Source organism: Petromyzon marinus, assembly GCF_048934315.1.
Source record: "Petromyzon marinus isolate PM22_M1 ecotype Great Lakes invasive population chromosome 67 unlocalized genomic scaffold, UKy_Petmar_22M1.pri1.0 chr67_unloc.4, whole genome shotgun sequence".
Lineage (NCBI taxonomy): Eukaryota > Metazoa > Chordata > Hyperoartia > Petromyzontiformes > Petromyzontidae > Petromyzon > Petromyzon marinus.
In genome coordinates, this window is record NW_027422594.1 from 531,940 (window position 1) to 551,337 (window position 19,398).

At 53.4% G+C, this 19,398-nt stretch overlaps 1 protein-coding gene across 3 annotated transcripts in view; it reads right to left on the minus strand.

Annotated features, from left to right (window-relative positions):
* The window catches only part of LOC116956750 (phospholipid-transporting ATPase IF-like), a 105,931-nt gene that overhangs the window by 42,842 nt on the left and 43,691 nt on the right, over positions 1 to 19,398 (minus strand). For all 3 annotated transcript variants that reach the window (XM_076058008.1, XM_076058009.1, XM_076058010.1), the window contains exons 13-19: positions 18,902 to 19,060; positions 16,552 to 16,733; positions 10,455 to 10,523; positions 9,818 to 9,891; positions 8,976 to 9,079; positions 4,686 to 4,867; positions 2,774 to 3,088 (exon numbers count right to left, since the gene is read on the minus strand). In XM_076058008.1, the coding sequence (XP_075914123.1) occupies positions 2,774 to 3,088; positions 4,686 to 4,867; positions 8,976 to 9,079; positions 9,818 to 9,891; positions 10,455 to 10,523; positions 16,552 to 16,733; positions 18,902 to 19,060 (1,085 nt within the window). The remainder of the gene's footprint in view (positions 1 to 2,773; positions 3,089 to 4,685; positions 4,868 to 8,975; positions 9,080 to 9,817; positions 9,892 to 10,454; positions 10,524 to 16,551; positions 16,734 to 18,901; positions 19,061 to 19,398) is intronic.

Genomic DNA, 19,398 nt, shown 5'->3' on the forward strand with positions numbered 1-19,398 from the left:
TGTGAGTGTCTGTGATAGTGAGTGAGAGTGTTTGTGAGTGTCTGTGATAGTGAGTGAGAGTGAGCGTGTTTGTGAGTGTCTGTGATAGTGAGTGTGAGTGATAGTGTGAGTGTCTGTGATAGTGAGTGTGAGTGAGAGTGTTTGTGAGTGTCTGTGATAGTGAGTGTGAGTGAGAGTGTTTGTGAGTGTCTGTAATAGTGAGTGTGAGTGAGAGTGTTTGTGAGTGTCTGTGATATTGAGTGTGAGTGTTTGTGAGTGTCTGTGATAGTGAGTGTGAGTGAGAGTGTTTGTGAGTGTCTGTGATATTGAGTGTGAGTGAGAGTGTTTGTGAGTGTCTGTGATAGTGAGTGTGAGTGAGAGTGTTTGTGAGTGTCTGTGATATTGAGTGTGAGTGTTTGTGAGTGTCTGTGATAGTGAGTGATAGTGTGAGTGAGAGTGTTTGTGAGTGTCTGTGATAGTGAGTGTGAGTGTTTGTGAGTGTCTGTGATAGTGAGTGTGAGTGATAGTGTGAGTGTGAGTGTTTGTGAGTGTCTGTGATAGTGAGTGAGAGTGTGAGTGAGAGTGTTTGTGAGTGTCTGTGATAGTGAGTGCTAGTGAGAGTGTTTGTGAGTGTCTGTGATAGTGAGTGCTAGTGAGAGTGTTTGTAAGTGTCTGTGATAGTGAGTGAGAGTGTTTGTGAGTGTCTGTGATAGTGAGTGTGAGTGTGTGAGTGAGAGTGTTTGTGAGTGAGAGTGTTTGTGTTTGTGAGAGTGTTTGTGAGTGAGAGTGAGAGTGTTTGTGAGTGTGAGTGAGTGAGAGTGTTTGTGAGTGAGAGTTAGAGTGTTTGTGAGCGTGAGTGAGAGTGTTTGTGTTTGTGAGAGTGTTTGTGAGAGCGAGAGTGTTTGTGAGCGTGAGTGAGAGTGTTTGTGAGAGTGTTTGTGAGCGTGAGTGATAGTGTGAGTGAGAGTGTTTGTGAGTGAGAGTGTTTGTGAGTGAGAGTGAGAGTGTTCGTGAGTGAGAGTGTTTGTGAGCGTGAGTGAGAGTGTTTGTGAGCGTGAGTGAGAGTGTTTGTGTTTGTGAGAGTGTTTGTGAGCGTGAGTGAGAGTGTGAGTGAGTGAGAGTGTTTGTGTTTGTGAGAGTGTTTGTGAGAGTGTTTGTGTTTGTGAGAGTGTTTGTGAGAGTGTTTGTGATAGTGAGTGAGAGTGTTTGTGTTTGTGAGAGTGTTTGTGAGAGTGTTTGTGAGAGTGTTTGTGAGTGAGAGTGTTTGTGAGAGTGTTTGTGTTTGTGTTTGTGAGAGTGTTTGTGAGTGTGAGTAAGAGTGTTTGTGAGTGAGAGTGTTTGTGTTTGTGAGAGTGTTTGTGAGTGAGAGTGTTTGTGAGTGAGAGTGTTTGTGAGAGTGTTGTTTGTGTTTGTGAGAGTGTTTGTGAGTGTGAGTGAGAGTGTTTGTGAGTGTGAGTGTTTGTGTTTGTGAGTGAGAGTGTTTGTGAGAGTGTTTGTGAGTGTGAGTGAGAGTGTTTGTGAGTGTGAGTGTTTGTGTTTGTGAGTGAGAGTGTTTGTGAGAGTGTTTGTGTTTGTGAGAGTGTTTGTGAGAGTGTTTGTGTTTGTGAGAGTGTTTGTGAGTGTCTGTGATAGTGAGTGAGAGTGTTTGTGAGTGTGAGTGTTTATCAGTGAGAGTGTTTGTGTTTGTGAGAGTGTTTGTGAGTGTGAGTGAGAGTGTGAGTGAGTGAGAGTGTTTGTGAGAGTGTTTGTGAGTGTGAGTAAGAGTGTTTGTGAGTGAGAGTGTTTGTGTTTGTGAGAGTGTTTGTGAGTGAGAGTGTTTGTGAGTGAGAGTGTTTGTGAGAGTGTTGTTTGTGTTTGTGAGAGTGTTTGTGAGTGTGAGTGAGAGTGTTTGTGAGTGTGAGTGTTTGTGTTTGTGAGTGAGAGTGTTTGTGAGAGTGTTTGTGAGTGTGAGTGAGAGTGTTTGTGAGTGTGAGTGTTTGTGTTTGTGAGTGAGAGTGTTTGTGAGAGTGTTTGTGTTTGTGAGAGTGTTTGTGAGAGTGTTTGTGTTTGTGAGAGTGTTTGTGAGTGTCTGTGATAGTGAGTGAGAGTGTTTGTGAGTGTGAGTGTTTATCAGTGAGAGTGTTTGTGTTTGTGAGAGTGTTTGTGAGTGTGAGTGAGAGTGTGAGTGAGTGAGAGTGTTTGTGAGAGTGTTTGTGAGTGTGAGTAAGAGTGTTTGTGAGTGAGAGTGTTTGTGTTTGTGAGAGTGTTTGTGAGTGAGAGTGTTTGTGAGTGAGAGTGTTTGTGAGAGTGTTGTTTGTGTTTGTGAGAGTGTTTGTGAGTGTGAGTGAGAGTGTTTGTGAGTGTGAGTGTTTGTGTTTGTGAGTGAGAGTGTTTGTGAGAGTGTTTGTGAGTGTGAGTGAGAGTGTTTGTGAGTGTGAGTGTTTGTGTTTGTGAGTGAGAGTGTTTGTGAGAGTGTTTGTGTTTGTGAGAGTGTTTGTGAGAGTGTTTGTGTTTGTGAGAGTGTTTGTGAGTGTCTGTGATAGTGAGTGAGAGTGTTTGTGAGTGTGAGTGTTTATCAGTGAGAGTGTTTGTGTTTGTGAGAGTGTTTGTGAGTGTGAGTGAGAGTGTGAGTGAGTGAGAGTGTTTGTGTTTGTGAGAGTGTTTGTGAGCGTGCGTGAGAGTGTTTGTGAGCGTGTTTGTGAGCGTGTTTGTGAGAGTGTTTGTGAGTGAGAGTGTTTGTGAGCGTGTTTGTGAGCGTGCGTGAGAGTGTTTGTGAGAGTGTTTCGTGAGCGTGCGTGCGACACTCCCTCCGTACTGTGCTATGAGCCGTGCAAGTTGCCCAGCGTAGTCGCTCCCCTCCTCCCCCTCCCCCCCCTCCCCCTCCTCCCCCCGCTCCTCCCCCCCCCGCTCCTCCCCCCCCTCCCCCCCCCGCTCCACCTCCCCCACGTGTCCCGTGGCGGTGACTGTGGCGGGGGAGCGTCCCAGCGAGAGCAGCGTGGTGGACGGGGAGAAGAGGCCGCAGGCGTAGCCCACGTTCACGGCCGTCTCCATCTTGTCCCCCGTGAGCACCCAGAGAGAGACGCCGGCGTCGCGCAGGGAAGCCATGGCCTCCACCACACCCTCCTGTAGCCTGCTCGGACGTGGTGGGGGGTGGGGTGGGGGGGGGGTTAGTGGGGGGGTGGGTTAGTGGGTGGGTGAGTGGGTGGGTGAGTGGGTCGGTGGGTGGGTGAGTGGGTGGGTGGGTGAGTGAGTGAGTGGGTGAGTGGGTGGGTGAATGAGTGGGTGGGTGAGTGGGTGGGTGGGTGAGTGGGTGAGTGAGTGGGTGGGTGAGTGGGTGAGTGAGTGGGTGGGTGAATGGGTGGGTGAGTGGGTTAGTGGGTGGGTGAGTGGGTGGGTGGGTGAGTGAGTGGGTGGGTGAGTGAGTGGATGGGTGGGTGGGTTAGTGGGTGGGTGAGTGGGTGGGTGAGTGAGTGGGTGGGTGAGTGAGTGGGTGGGTGAATGAGTGGGTGGGTGGGTGAGTGGGTGGGTGAGTGGGTGGGTGAGTGAGTGGCTGGGTGAGTGAGTGGGTGGGTGAATGAGTGGGTGGGTGGGTGAGTGGGTGGGTGAGTGGGTGGGTGGGTGAGTGGGTGGGTAGGTGAGTGGGTGGGTGGGTGAGTGGGTTCTTGAATAGGTGAGTGAGAGAGTGTGTGTATGAGTGTGAGTAGGTAAGTGTGCGAGTGAGTGAGTAGGCGAGTGAGCGAGTGAATAGGCGAGTGAGAGAGTGAGTAGGTGAATGAGCAAGTGAGTGTCCGTGTGAGTGAGTGAGAGAGTGTGCGCATGAGTGTGCGAGTGAGTGTCTGAGTGAGCGAGTGAGAGAGTGTGTGTATGAGTGTGCGAGTGAGTAGGCGAGTGAGTGAGTGTTTGAGTGAGAGAGTGTGTGTATGAGTGTGCGAGTGAGTGAGTAGGCGAGCGAGTGAGCGTTTGAGTGAGAGAGTATGCGTATGAGTGTGCGAGTGAGTGAGTAGGTGAGTGAGTGAGTGTCCGTGTGGGCGAGTGAAAGAGTGTGTGTATGAGTGTGCGAGTGAGTGAGTAGGTGAGTGAGCAAGTGAGTGTCTGAGTGAGCGAGTGAAAGAGTGTGTGTATGAGTGTGCGAGTGAGTGAGTAGGTGAGTGAGCGAGTGAGTGTCTGAGTGAGCGAGTGAGAGAGTGTGTGTATGAGTGTGCGAGTGAGTAGGCGAGTGAGTGAGTGTTTGAGTGAGAGAGTGTGTGTATGAGTGTGCGAGTGAGTGAGTAGGTGAGTGAGTGAGTGTCCGTGTGGGCGAGTGAGAGAGTGTGTGTATGAGTGTGCGAGTGAGTGAGTAGGTGAGTGAGCGAGTGAGTGTCCGTGTGGGCGAGTGAGAGAGTGTGTGTATGAGTGTGCGAGTGAGTGAGTAGGTGAGTGAGCGAGTGAGTGTCCGTGTGGGCGAGTGAGAGAGTGTGTGTATGAGTGTGCGAGTGAGTGAGTAGGTGAGTGAGCAAGTGAGTGTCTGAGTGAGCGAGTGAAAGAGTGTGTGTATGAGTGTGCGAGTGAGTGAGTAGGTGAGTGAGTGAGTGTCCGTGTGGGCGAGTGAGAGAGTATGCGTATGAATGTGCGAGTGAGTGAGTAGGCGAGTGAGTGAGTGTTTGAGTGAGAGAGTGTGTGTATGAGTGTGCGAGCGAGTGAGTAGGCGAGTCAGCGGTGCGAGTGTGTGAGCGGTGCGAGCGACAGACCGGTCTTCCACGCCGCTCGCTCCCAGCAGGGTGAGGCCGCTCTCCACGGCGTCGTAGGCCTCCCGCGAGCGCTGCGACCGCTCCCGCAGGGCCAGCGCGGCGTCACGAAGTCGCAGGATCGCCGCCGACAGCTCCGCCGAGGTGAGCTCACGCACGGCCACGCACAGCACGCGCAGACCCAGCTGCGGGCACGCACACACACACACGCACACACGCGCACACTTACACACTTACACTTACACACACGCGCACACACACACACGCACACACTTACACTCACACACTTACACTTACACACACGCGCACACACACACACACACACACGCACCCTCGCTCACACACACGCACAAACACGCACAGCACGCACACACACACACACACGCACAGCACGCGCAGACCCAGCTGCGTGCACGCACACATACACACGCACACGCGCACACACTTACACTCACACACACACACCCTCGCTCACCCACACGCACAAACACGCACACACACTTACACTCACACACACACTCACACAAACACGCACACACACACTTACACTCACACGCACACACACACGCGCACCCTCGCTCACCCACACGCACAAACACGCACACACGCACACACTCACACACTCACACAAACACGCACACACGCACACACACGCACACTTACACTCACACACACACACGCCCTCGCTCACCCACACACACAAACACGCACACACACACACACACGCGCACACACACACACCCTCGCTCACCCACACGCACAAACACGCACAGCACGCACACACACTCACACACTTACACTTACACACACGCGCACACACACACACACGCACCCTCGCTCACCCACACGCACAAACACGCACAGCACGCGCAGACCCAGCTGCGTGCACGCACACACACACACACGCACGCACGTACACACACACACCCTCGCTCACACACTCACACACACGCGCGCACACGCACACCCTCGCTCACCCACACGCACAAACATGCACACACGCACACACACACACACACTCGCTCACCCACACGCACAAACACGCACACACACACACACACTCGCACACACACACACACACTCGCACAAACACGCACACACACGCACACACGCACAGCACGCGCAGACCCAGCTGCGTGCACGCACACACACACACACACACGCACCCTCACTCACACACACGCACCCTCACTCACACACGCACCCTCACTCACACACACGCACCCTCACTCACTCACACACACGCACCCTCACTCACACACGCACCCTCACTCACACACACACACACGCACCCTCACTCACTCACACACACGCACCCTCACTCACTCACACACACGCACCCTCACTCACACACACACGCACCCTCACTCACACACACACACATGCACCCTCACTCACACACACGCACAAACACGCACAGCACGCGCACACACACGCACAGCACGCGCAGACCCAGCTGCACACACGCACAAACACGCACACACACACGCACAAACATGCACACACACACACCCACACCCGCGGTGGACTCACGCGCACACACACAACACACACGGGATGAACACACACACACACAACAACAACAACAACTGCCATTCGCCACTAAGTGGCGGTGACGTCACCACGACGCTTGTGCCAGGCCATGTGCACCTTGAGGCCACGTGAAGTGTCGAACGCCCGCGAGCAGGAGGTCACGGGGCAGACCCAGCAGGTGCCACGGGTCGACTGACTCAGATGACTCAGATGACTGGCTGATGCACCACCTGTGCCCCCTATTTTACCAACCCGCTGTGTTTTAGCCACCCGGCGCTCCGCTCGTTGTTGTGAGCGTCGCTCCTCCGCCCTCCGTTGTTGTTGGAGGGCGACTGCCTCCAACTGCCCAGTAGCATCCTTCACGAGCCTCCTCCACAGAGGCCGATCTTGACACCGCTGGTACCAGTCATCGGCAAGTCCACTCAGCAAGTCCACTCAGCTCCACGTCCTCCATCTCTTAGCCCGTGCCGCGCCCGTTTAGCCCCCTTGATCCAGCTGAACAAAAGCTGTTTCGGCATGCGGTGGCTGGGCATGTGGGCTACATGACCCAGCCATCGCAGCCTTGCCTGCCGGAGCTCACCGATGGGACCATGCCCAGATCTTTCAAAGATTTGTGAGCTCCTCACACAATCCAGCCTGGTTAAACCCAGGATGGATCGTAGGCAGGCTAGCCTAAATGTTTCTAACCGGCGAAGATGTTCCATTAGGGGGGTCCACGTTTCGCAAGTGTAGAGAAGGGAGGGAATGACCGTGCCCGAGAAGACCTGAAGCTTAGTGCGGAGCGACAGACCAGGTAGCTTCCACACAGCGTTACGCAACCGATGAAAAGATATTGCCGCTCGACTGATTCGGAGCGAGACCTCTGCTGTTAAACTGGAGCCGGTCATAAGCACACTGCCCAGGTATGGGAAACTTTCCACTCTCTCCACAACTGCCCCATCACCGATTGGGAGTTGTGGGGGTGGAGTGTCCGATGGTACAAAATACCCAGGCAGGTGCTTAGTTTTGGTGGGGCTGATGGTAAGGCCCCACCTCTTAGTGGCACGCTCCAGTCTCAGCAGCAGCGTCTCCAACTCCTCCTCTGAATGAGCGGCTATTACCAAATCATCGGCATACATAACGTGGTTGAGCAATAGGGAGCCATCCCTTGACCATACCCGGGCATCGATCAGCCTCCCATTATATCTGTACCATATGGAGATTGCCTCGGTACAGCTATTGAAGGCTATGGAGATTGCCTCGGTACAGCTATTGAAGGCTTCACGAACTACGTGGTCAAAATAGATGTTAAATAATGTGGGAGCCAGAGGACATCCCTGTCGCACCCCAAGGTGTACAGGGAATGGCTCTGACTCCCGGCCACGTAGTTTTACCCGAGCCTGCTCACCATCATGAAGGTCCTTAATGATCGTGAGCAGGGGGTCAGGGACTCCAAAAGCACGAAGAACAACCCAGAGCCCAGGCCTACTGATGGTATCATAGGCCTTGACCAGGTCAATAAAGCAGAGATGTAGGTCTTGTTGGAATTCCCTACACCTCTGCTGTAGCAGACGGACAGAAAATATGGCATCTGTGCAGGACCGCCCTTTCCTGAAACCGCATTGGGGCTCCGCAAGCCTCTCCTCAGCGTGCCTGGCAAGGCGATGCTGAATAATCCTTGCCAGGACCTTTCCTGGCACACTGAGGAGAGAGATGCCCCTGTAGTTGTTACAGTCTGTGCGGTCCCCCTTCTTAAAGAGGGGGAACCACCAGGGCATCCTTCCAATCCTGCGGAACCCGTCCAATGTGTACACACACACACTCACACGTGGTGGACTCACACACACACACGTGGTGTGTACACACACACAAGTGGTGGACTCACACAAGTGGTGGACTCACCAGGGAGAAGTCGTCCACGTGCCGCTGAGTCTTGTCCACATCTCCAGCCACCACGCACGGCATCACACACACACTCACACGTGGTGTGTACACACACACACGTGGTGGACTCACACGCGTGGTGGACTCACACGCGTGGTGGACTCACCAGGGAGAAGTCGTCCACGTGCCGCTGAGTCTTGTCCACATCTCCAGCCACCACGCACGGCATCACACACACACACACGAGTGGTGGACTCACACAAGTGGTGGACTCACCAGGGAGAAGTCGTCCACGTGCCGCTGAGTCTTGTCCACATCTCCAGCCACCACGCACGGCATCACACACACACTCACACGTGGTGTGTACACACACGTGGTGTGTACACACACACACGTGGTGGACTCACACGCGTGGTGGACTCACACAAGTGGTGGACTCACCAGGGAGAAGTCGTCCACGTGCCGCTGAGTCTTGTCCACATCTCCAGCCACCACGCACGGCATCACACACACACACACACGTGGTGTGTACTAACACACACGTGGTGTGTACACACACACAAGTGGTGGACTTACACAAGTGGTGGACTCACCAGGGAGAAGTCGTCCACGTGCCGCTGAGTCTTGTCCACATCTCCAGCCACCACGCATGCCATCACACACACACACACACGTGGTGTGTACTAACACACACGTGGTGTGTACAAACACTCACGTGGTGGACTCACACAAGTGGTGGACTCACCAGGGAGAAGTCGTCCACGTCCCGCTGAGTCTTGTCCACATCTCCAGCCACCACGCATGCCATCACACACACACACACACGTGGTGTGTACTAACACACACGTGGTGTGTACAAACACTCACGTGGTGGACTCACACAAGTGGTGGACTCACCAGGGAGAAGTCGTCCACGTCCCGCTGAGTCTTGTCCACATCTCCAGCCACCACGCACGGCATCACCGCCAGGTCGGCGCCCTTCGTGATGACAAACGCACGGCCTGGGGGCGACATGCGGTCGTGGGGGTCATCGGGGTCGCGGGGTCAACAGGTCACCGTGTCGCACGGAGGGGCGGTGTGCACACGTGTCTGCGCGTGTGTGTGTTCATGTGCGCGCGTGTGTGTATGTGCGTGTGTGTGTATGTGTGTGTGTGTATGTGTGTATGTATGTGCATGTGTGTGTGTTTATGTGCATGTGTGTGTATGCGTGTGTGTATGTGTGTGTGTTTAAAGCGTGTGTGTATGTGTGTGTGTGTATGCGTGTGTGTTTATGTGCGTATGTGTTTGTGCGCGTGTGTGTGCGTGTGTGTATGTGCGTGTATGTGTGTGTGTATGTGTGTGTTTATGCGTGTATGTGTGTGTTTATGCGTGTATGTGTGTGTTTGTGTGTGTGTATGTATGTGTATATGTGTGTGTGTGTTTGTGTGTATGTATGTGCGTGTGTGTGTTTATGTGCGTGTGTATGTGTGTGCGTGTGTGTGCGTGTGTGTGTGTATGTGTGTGCATGTGCGTGTGCATGTGTGTGTATGTATGTGTGTGTATGTGCGTGTGTATGTGTGTGCGTGTGTGTATGTGTGTATGCGTGTGTGTTTATGTGCGTGTGTGTGCGTGTTTATGTGTGTGTATGCGTGCGTGTATGTGTGTGCGTGTGTGTGTGTATGTGTGTGTATGCATGTGTGTTTATGTGCGTGTGTGCGTGTGTGCGTATGTGTGTATCCGTGTGTGTGTGCGCACCGTACCTTCCTCTGTGCGAACGATGACGCTCATTCTCCTCCGCTGAGGATCAAACTCCAGCACATGGAGAATCTCAAACCTGCACACAAAGACGAAGGTCCACCCCCTCGTGTAGCCAACACAACACTATTGGGGCAAGTGCTCTGAGCGTGTACCTATCATGGCAAAACACAGGCCCCCTTCACGCTGTGAGGCCACCACCACCACCAACTCCAGCGCACCACCGCCACCACAACCAACCCCACCGCCACTGCCACCGCCGCCGCCGCCACCGCCACCACCACCAACCCCAACGCCACCAACCTCACCGCCAACCCCACCACCGCCACCAACCCCACCCCACCACCACCACCACCACCGCCGCCACCACCACCACCACCACCACCGCCACCATCACCACCAACACCACCACCAACCCCACCACCAACACCACCAACACCACCACCACCAACCCCACCACCACCAACACCAACCCCACCACCACCACCACCACCGCCACACCACCACCAAACCCCACCGCAATCGTTCGGATCGTTCCGAAGAGGAGTTGAGGGACGGGGCGATCACTCGTGGCGGGGGCGGGGTGGGGGGCGGGGTGGGGGGCGGGGTGGGGGGCGGGGTGGGGGGCTGAGCCAACGTCACCTGTGCGTCACTCCGCGGATGTTCAGGGTGCTCCAGCGGTCCACGGTGCCCAGGAAGGTGACGCCCAGCCTGACGTGCCCCGCCCAGGCGGAGGGGTCAAAGGGGTCAAAGGGGTCAAAGGGGTCAAAGGGGTCAAAGGCGTGCGGGTTGTGTCGTTTGCCAACAGGGTGGGGGGGTTGTCGCTTGGAGAGAAACAGAGATATACATAGGGACCACACGGGAACCCCAGAGAGATATACATAGGGACCACACAGGAACCCCAGAGAGATATACATAGGGACCACACGGGAACCCCAGAGAGATATACATAGGGACCCATAGGAACCCCAGAGAGATATACATAGCGACCACACAGGTACCCCAGAGAGATATACATAGGGACCCATAGGAACCCCAGAGAGATATACATAGGGACCACACAGGAACCCCAGAGAGATATACATAGCAACCACACAGGTACCCCAGAGAGATATACATAGGGACCACACAGGGACCCCAGAGAGATATACATAGGGACCACACAGGAACCCCAGAGAGATATACATAGGGACCACACAAGAACCCCAGAGAGATATACAAAGGGACCACACAGGAACCCCAAAGAGATATACATAGGGACCCATAGGAACCCCAGAGAGATATACATAGGGACCACACGGGAACCCCAGAGAGATATACATAGGGACCCATAGGAACCCCAGAGAGATATACATAGCGACCACACAGGTACCCCAGAGAGATATACATAGGGACCCATAGGAACCCCATAGAGATATACATAGGGACCACACAGGAACCCCAGAGAGATATACATAGCGACCACACAGGTACCCCAGAGAGATATACATAGGGACCACACAGGGACCCCAGAGAGATATACATAGGGACCACACGGGAACCCCAGAGAGATATACATAGGGACCACACAAGAACCCCAGAGAGATATACAAAGGGACCACACAGGAACCCCAAAGAGATATACATAGGGACCCATAGGAACCCCAGAGAGATATACATAGGGACCCATAGGAACCCCAGAGAGATATACATAGGGACCCATAGGAACCCCAGAGAGATATACATAGGGACCACACAGGAACCCCAGAGAGATATACATAGGGACCACACACGAACCCCAGAGAGATATACATAGGGACCACACAGGAACCCCAGAGAGATATACATAGGGACCACACACGAACCCCAGAGAGATATACATAGGGACCACACAGGAACCCAAGAGAGATATACATAGGGACCACACACGAACCCCAGAGAGATATACATAGGGACCATACAGGAACCCCAGAGAGATATACATAGGGACCACATAGGAACTCCAGAGAGATTTACATAGGGACCACACAGGAACCCCAGAGAGATATACATAGGGACACATAGGAACCCCAGAGAGATATACATAGGGACACTTAGGAACCCCAGAGAGATATACATAGGGACCCTTAGGAACCCCAGAGAGATATACATAGGGACCACACAGGAATCCCAGAGAGATATACATAGGGACCACACAGGGACCCCAGAGAGATATACATAGGGACCACACAGGAACCCCAGAGATATATACATAGGGACCACACAGGAACCCCAGAGAGATATACATAGGGACCACACACGAACCCTCAGAGAGATATACATAGGGACCACACGGGAACCCCAGAGAGATATACATAGGGACCACAAGGGAACCCCAGAGAGATATACATAGGGACCATACAGGAACCCCAGATAGATACACATAGGGACCACACGGGAACCCCAGATAGATATACATAGGGACCACACGGGAACCCCAGAGAGATATACAAAGGGACCACACAGGAACCCCAGAGAGATATACATAGGGACCACACAGGAACCCCAGAGAGATTTACATAGGGACCACACAGGGACCCCCAGAGAGATATACATAGGGACCACACGGGAACCCCAGAGAGATATACATAGGGACCACATAGGAACCCCAGAGAGATATACATAGGGACCACACAGGAACCCCAGAGAGATATACATAGGGACCACACGGGAACCCCAGAGAGATATACATAGGGACCACACGGGAACCCCAGAGAGATATACATAGGGACCACACGGGAACCCCAGAGAGATATACATAGGGTCCACACAGGAACCCCAGAGAGATATACATAGGGACCACACAGGAACCCCAGAGAGATATACATAGGGACCACACAGGAACCCCAGAGAGATATACATAGGGACCACACAGGAACCCCAGAGAGATATACATAGGGACCACACAGGAACCCCAGAGAGATATACATAGGGACCACACAGGAACCCCAGAGAGATATACATAGGGACCACACAGGAACCCCAGAGAGATATACATAGGGACCACACAGGAACTCCAGAGAGATATACATAGGGACCACACGGGAACCCCAGAGAGATGTACATAGGGACCACACACGAACCCCAGAGAGATATACATAGGTACCACACGGGAACCCCAGAGAGATATACATAGGGACCACACGGGAACCCCAGATAGATATACATAAGGACCACACAGGAACCCCAGAGAGATATACATAGGGACCACACAGGAACCCCAGAGAGATATACATAGGGACCACACAGGAACCCCAGAGATATATACATAGGGACCACACAGGAACCCCAGAGAGATATACATAGGGACCACACAGGAACCCCAGAGAGATATACATAGGGACCACACAGGAACCCCAGAGAGATATACATAGGGACCACACAGGAACCCCAGAGAGATATACATAGGGACCACACAGGAACCCCAGATAGATACACATAGGGACCACACGGGAACCCCAGATAGATATACATAGGGACCACACGGGAACCCCAGAGAGATATACAAAGGGACCACACAGGAACCCCAGAGAGATATACATAGGGACCACACAGGAACCCCAGAGAGATTTACATAGGGACCACACAGGGACCCCCAGAGAGATATACATAGGGACCACACGGGAACCCCAGAGAGATATACATAGGGACCATACAGGAACCCCAGATAGATACACATAGGGACCACACGGGAACCCCAGATAGATATACATAGGGACCACACGGGAACCCCAGAGAGATATACAAAGGGACCACACAGGAACCCCAGAGAGATATACATAGGGACCACACAGGAACCCCAGAGAGATTTACATAGGGACCACACAGGGACCCCCAGAGAGATATACATAGGGACCACACGGGAACCCCAGAGAGATATACATAGGGACCACATAGGAACCCCAGAGAGATATACATAGGGACCACACAGGAACCCCAGAGAGATATACATAGGGACCACACGGGAACCACAGAGAGATATACATAGGGACCACACGGGAACCCCAGAGAGATATACATAGGGACCACACGGGAACCCCAGAGAGATATACATAGGGTCCACACAGGAACCCCAGAGAGATATACATAGGGACCACACGGGAACCCCAGAGAGATATACAAAGGGACCACACAGGAACCCCAGAGAGATATACATAGGGACCACACAGGAACCCCAGAGAGATTTACATAGGGACCACACAGGGACCCCCAGAGAGATATACATAGGGACCACACGGGAACCCCAGAGAGATATACATAGGGACCACATAGGAACCCCAGAGAGATATACATAGGGACCACACAGGAACCCCAGAGAGATATACATAGGGACCACACGGGAACCCCAGAGAGATATACATAGGGACCACACGGGAACCCCAGAGAGATATACATAGGGACCACACGGGAACCCCAGAGAGATATACATAGGGTCCACACAGGAACCCCAGAGAGATATACATAGGGACCACACAGGAACCCCAGAGAGATATACATAGGGACCACACAGGAACCCCAGAGAGATATACATAGGGACCACACAGGAACCCCAGAGAGATATACATAGGGACCACACAGGAACCCCAGAGAGATATACATAGGGACCACACAGGAACCCCAGAGAGATATACATAGGGACCACACAGGAACCCCAGAGAGATATACATAGGGACCACACAGGAACTCCAGAGAGATATACATAGGGACCACACGGGAACCCCAGAGAGATGTACATAGGGACCACACACGAACCCCAGAGAGATATACATAGGTACCACACGGGAACCCCAGAGAGATATACATAGGGACCACACGGGAACCCCAGATAGATATACATAAGGACCACACAGGAACCCCAGAGAGATATACATAGGGACCACACAGGAACCCCAGAGAGATATACATAGGGACCACACAGGAACCCCAGAGATATATACATAGGGACCACACAGGAACCCCAGAGAGATATACATAGGGACCACACAGGAACCCCAGAGAGATATACATAGGGACCACACAGGAACCCCAGAGAGATATACATAGGGACCACACAGGAACCCCAGAGAGATATACATAGGGACCACACAGGAACCCCAGAGAGATATACATAGGGACCACACAGGAACCCCAAAGAGATATACATAGGGACCACACAGGAACCCCAGAGAGATATACATAGGGACCACACAGGAACTCCAGAGAGATATACATAGGGACCACACGGGAACCCCAGAGAGATGTACATAGGGACCACACACGAACCCCAGAGAGATATACATAGGTACCACACGGGAACCCCAGAGAGATATACATAGGGACCACACAGGAACCCCAGAGAGATATACATAGGGACCACACGGGAACCCCAGAGAGATGTACATAGGGACCACAAAGGAACCCCAGAGAGATATACATAGGGACCACACAAGAACCCCAGAGAGATGTACATAGGGGCCACACAGGAACCCCAGAGAGATATACATAGGGACCACACAGGAACCCCAGAGAGATATACATAGGGACCCACACAGGAACCCCAGAGAGATATACATAGGGACCACACAAGAACCCCAGAGAGATATACATAGGGACCACACAGGAACCCCAGAGAGATATACATAGGGACCACACAGGAATCCCAGAGAGATATACATAGGGACCACACAGGGACCCCAGAGAGATATACATAGGGACCACACAGGGACCCCCAGGGAGATATACATAGGGACCCATAGAAACCCCCAGGGAGATATACATAGGGACCACACAGGTACCCCAGAGAGATATACATAGGGACCACACAAGAACCCCAGAGAGATATACATAGGGACCACACAGGAACACTCAGAGAGATATACATACGGACCAGGCAGGAACCCCAGAGAGATATACAAAGGGACCACACAGGTACCCCAGAGAGATATACATAGGGACCTATAGGAACCCCAGAGAGATATACATAGGGACCTATAGGAACCCCAGAGAGATATACATAGGGACCAAACAGGAACCCCAGAGAGATATACATAGGGACCACACAGGGACCCCAGAGAGATATACATAGGGACCACACGGGAACCCCAGAGAGATATACATAGGGACCTATAGGAACCCCAGAGAGATATACATAGGGACCAAACAGGAACCCCAGAGAGATATACATAGGGACCACACAGGAACCCCAGAGAGATATACATAGGGACCACACAGGAACCCCAGAGAGATATACATAGGGACCACACAGGTACCCCAGAGAGATATACATAGGGACCCTTAGGAACCCCAGAGAGATATACATAGGGACCACACAGGAATCCCCAGAGAGATATACATAGGGACCACACGGGAACCCCAGAGAGATATACATAGGGACCATACAGGAACCCCAGAGAGATATACATAGGGACCACACAGGAACCCCAGAGAGATATACAAAGGGACCACACAGGAACCCCAGAGAGATATACATAGGGACCACACAGGAACCCCAGAGAGATATACAAAGGGACCACACAGGAACCCCAGAGAGATATACATAGGGACCCTTCATTTACAGAGAAATACATCGGAAACCCCAGCGTCACGGCAACCAGGAACCCCGTCGTCACGGCAACCACCGACCCCGTCGTCACGGCAACCACCGACCCCGTCGTCACGGCAACCACCGACCCCGTCGTCACGGCAACCACCGAGCCCGTCGTCACGGCATCCACCGACCCACCTCCGCGCTCCCTCCACCAGCGCCTTCTCGTCGGGGGAAGCGGCGAGGTAGTCAGACTCCTCGTCCGGGTCCGTGCCACCACCAGGTCCGCTCCGACGGGACGAGGATGACGACTCTGGGCTCAGGCGCACCGTGTGGCAGAGAGCCAGGGCGGTGAGCAGGAAGGAGGGGCACTGCCAGTCCTGCGCAGACAAAGACGCCCACCGTTCGAATCCAGCGGGCCGCATCCCGGTGGCTAGGAGATGTTGACTACCTCGCCTGGTATACAGGAGGTCGTGGGTTCCATGTCGAACCTGACGATGCCTGCTGTTGCTCTATATTTGGAGTCTGCGTCTCTCTCTCATCATCATCACGGTGGCTATGAGATGATGACTACCTCGCCTGGTGCGCAGGAGGTCATGGGTTCCATCCCGACTCTGAAGATGCCTGCTGCTGCTGTAGATGTGGAGTCTGCGTCTCTCTCTCATCATCATCACCGTGGCTATGAGATGTTGACTACCTCGCCTGGTCTACAGGAGGTCGTGGGTTCGATCCCGACCCTGACGATGCCTGCTGCTGCTGCTGTAGATGTGGAGTCTGCGTCTCTCTCCCTCATCATCATCACGGTGGCTATGAGATGTTGCCTACCTCGCCTGGTGCACAGGAGGTCGTGGGTTCGATCCCGACCCTGACGATGTCTGCTGCTGTAGATGTGGAGTCTGAGTGTCTCTCTCATCATCATGGTGGCTATGAGATGTTGACTACCTCGCCTGGGGCACAGGAGGTCGTGGGTTCCATCCCGACCCTGACGATGCCTGCTGCAGCTGCTGTAGATGTGGAGTCTGCGTCTCTCTCTCTCATCATCATCACGGTGGCTATGAGATGTTGACTACCTCGCCTGGTGCGCAGGAGGTCGTGGGTTCGATCCCGACCTTGAGGATGCCTGCTGCTGCTGTATATGTGGAGTCTGCGTCTCTCTCTCTCTCTCATCATCATCACGGAGGCTCGTGAAGGACGCTACTGGGCAGTTGGAGGCAGTCGCCCTCCAGCAACAACGGAGGGCAGAGGAGCGACGCTCACAACAACGAGCGGAGCGCTGGGTGACTAAGGCACAGCAGGTTGGCACAGTAGGGGGCACAGGTGGTGCATCAGCAAGTCATCTCAGTCAGTCGACCCGTGGCACCTGGGTCTGCCCAGTGACCTCCTGCCAGCGGGCGTTCGACACTTCACTCCGCCTCAAGGTGCACATAGCCTGGCACAAGCGTCGTGGTGACGTCACCGCCACATAGTGGCGAATGGCGGTTGTTGTTGTGTGTGTACGTTATGTGTACGTGCGTGTGTGTACGTGCATGTGTGTGTGTATGTGTGTGTATGTGCGTGTGTGTGTGTACGTGTGTACACGTGTGTGTGTACTTGTGTGTGTGTATGTACGTGTGTGTGTGTATGTACGTGTGTGTGTGTGTACGTGTGTGTGTGTGTGTGCATGTGTGTACGTGCGTGTGTACGTGTGTGTGTACGTTTGCGTGTACGTTTGCGTGTGTACATGCGTGTGAGTGTGTGTACGTGCGTGTGTGTGTACGTGCGTGTGTGTGTACGTGTGTGTGTGTACGTGTGTGTGTACGTGTGCGTGTGTGTACGTGTGCGTGTGTGTGTGCCTGTGTGTGCGTGTGTGTACGTGCGTGTGTGTGTGTACGTGTGTGTGTACATGTGTGTGTACGTGTGTGTGTGTGCGTGTGTGTACGTGCGTGTGTGTGTGTACGTGTGTGTGTGTGTGTACGTGTGCGTGTGTGTGTGTACGTGTGTGTGTGTGTACGTGCGTGTGTGTGTGTACGTGTGCGTGTGTGTACCTGTGTGTGTGTGTATACATGTGTGTGTACGTGTGCGTGTGTGTGTGTACGTGTGCGTGTGTGTCCGTGCATGTGTGTACGTGCGTGTGTGTGTACCTGTGTGTGTACGTGTGTGTATGTGTGTACGTGTGTGTGTGTACGTGCATGTGCGTGTGTGTGTACGTATGTGTGTGTACCTGTGTGTGTGTGTGTGTACCATGGTGTGTACGTGTGCCTGTGTGTGTGTACCTGTGTGTGTGTGTACCTGTGTGTGTGTGTACCTGTGTGTGTGTGTGTGTACCTGTGTGTGTGTACCTGTGTGTGTACGTGTGTGTGTACCTGTGTGTGTGTGTACGTGCGTGTATGTGTGTACGTGTGTGTGTACGTGTACGTGTGTGTGTGTACGTGTGCGTATGTGTGTACCTGTGTGTGTACCTGTGTGTGTGTGTACCTGTGTGTGTGTACCTGTGTGTGTGTGTACGTGTGTGTGTGTACGTGTGCGTGTACGTGTGCGTGTACCTGTGTGTGTGTACGTGTGTGTGTACCATGGTGTCTATCCCTGGGCCTCCCCTCTCCTCCTCTCCGGCCTCGGGCACCATCTCCCCGTGCTGAACCTGGTACTTGACTCCTCCGAGGCTCAGCTTCTTGAGGTTCATCACGTTCTCTGTGAGGGTGCCCGTCTTGTCTGTGAGCACGTACTCCACCTGAAACACCACCACCATCACCACCAACATCACCACCATCATCACCACCACCACCACCATCATCACCACCATGACACCACCATCACCACCATCATCATCATCACCACCACCACTATCACCACCACCACTATCACCACCACCACTATCACCACCACCACTATCACCACCACCACCATCACCACCACAATCACCACCATCACACCACCATCACCACCACCACCACCACCACCATCACACCACCACCATCACACCACCATCACCACCACCATCACCACCACCATCACACCACCATCACCACCATCACCACCACCACCACCACCACACCACCACCACCATCA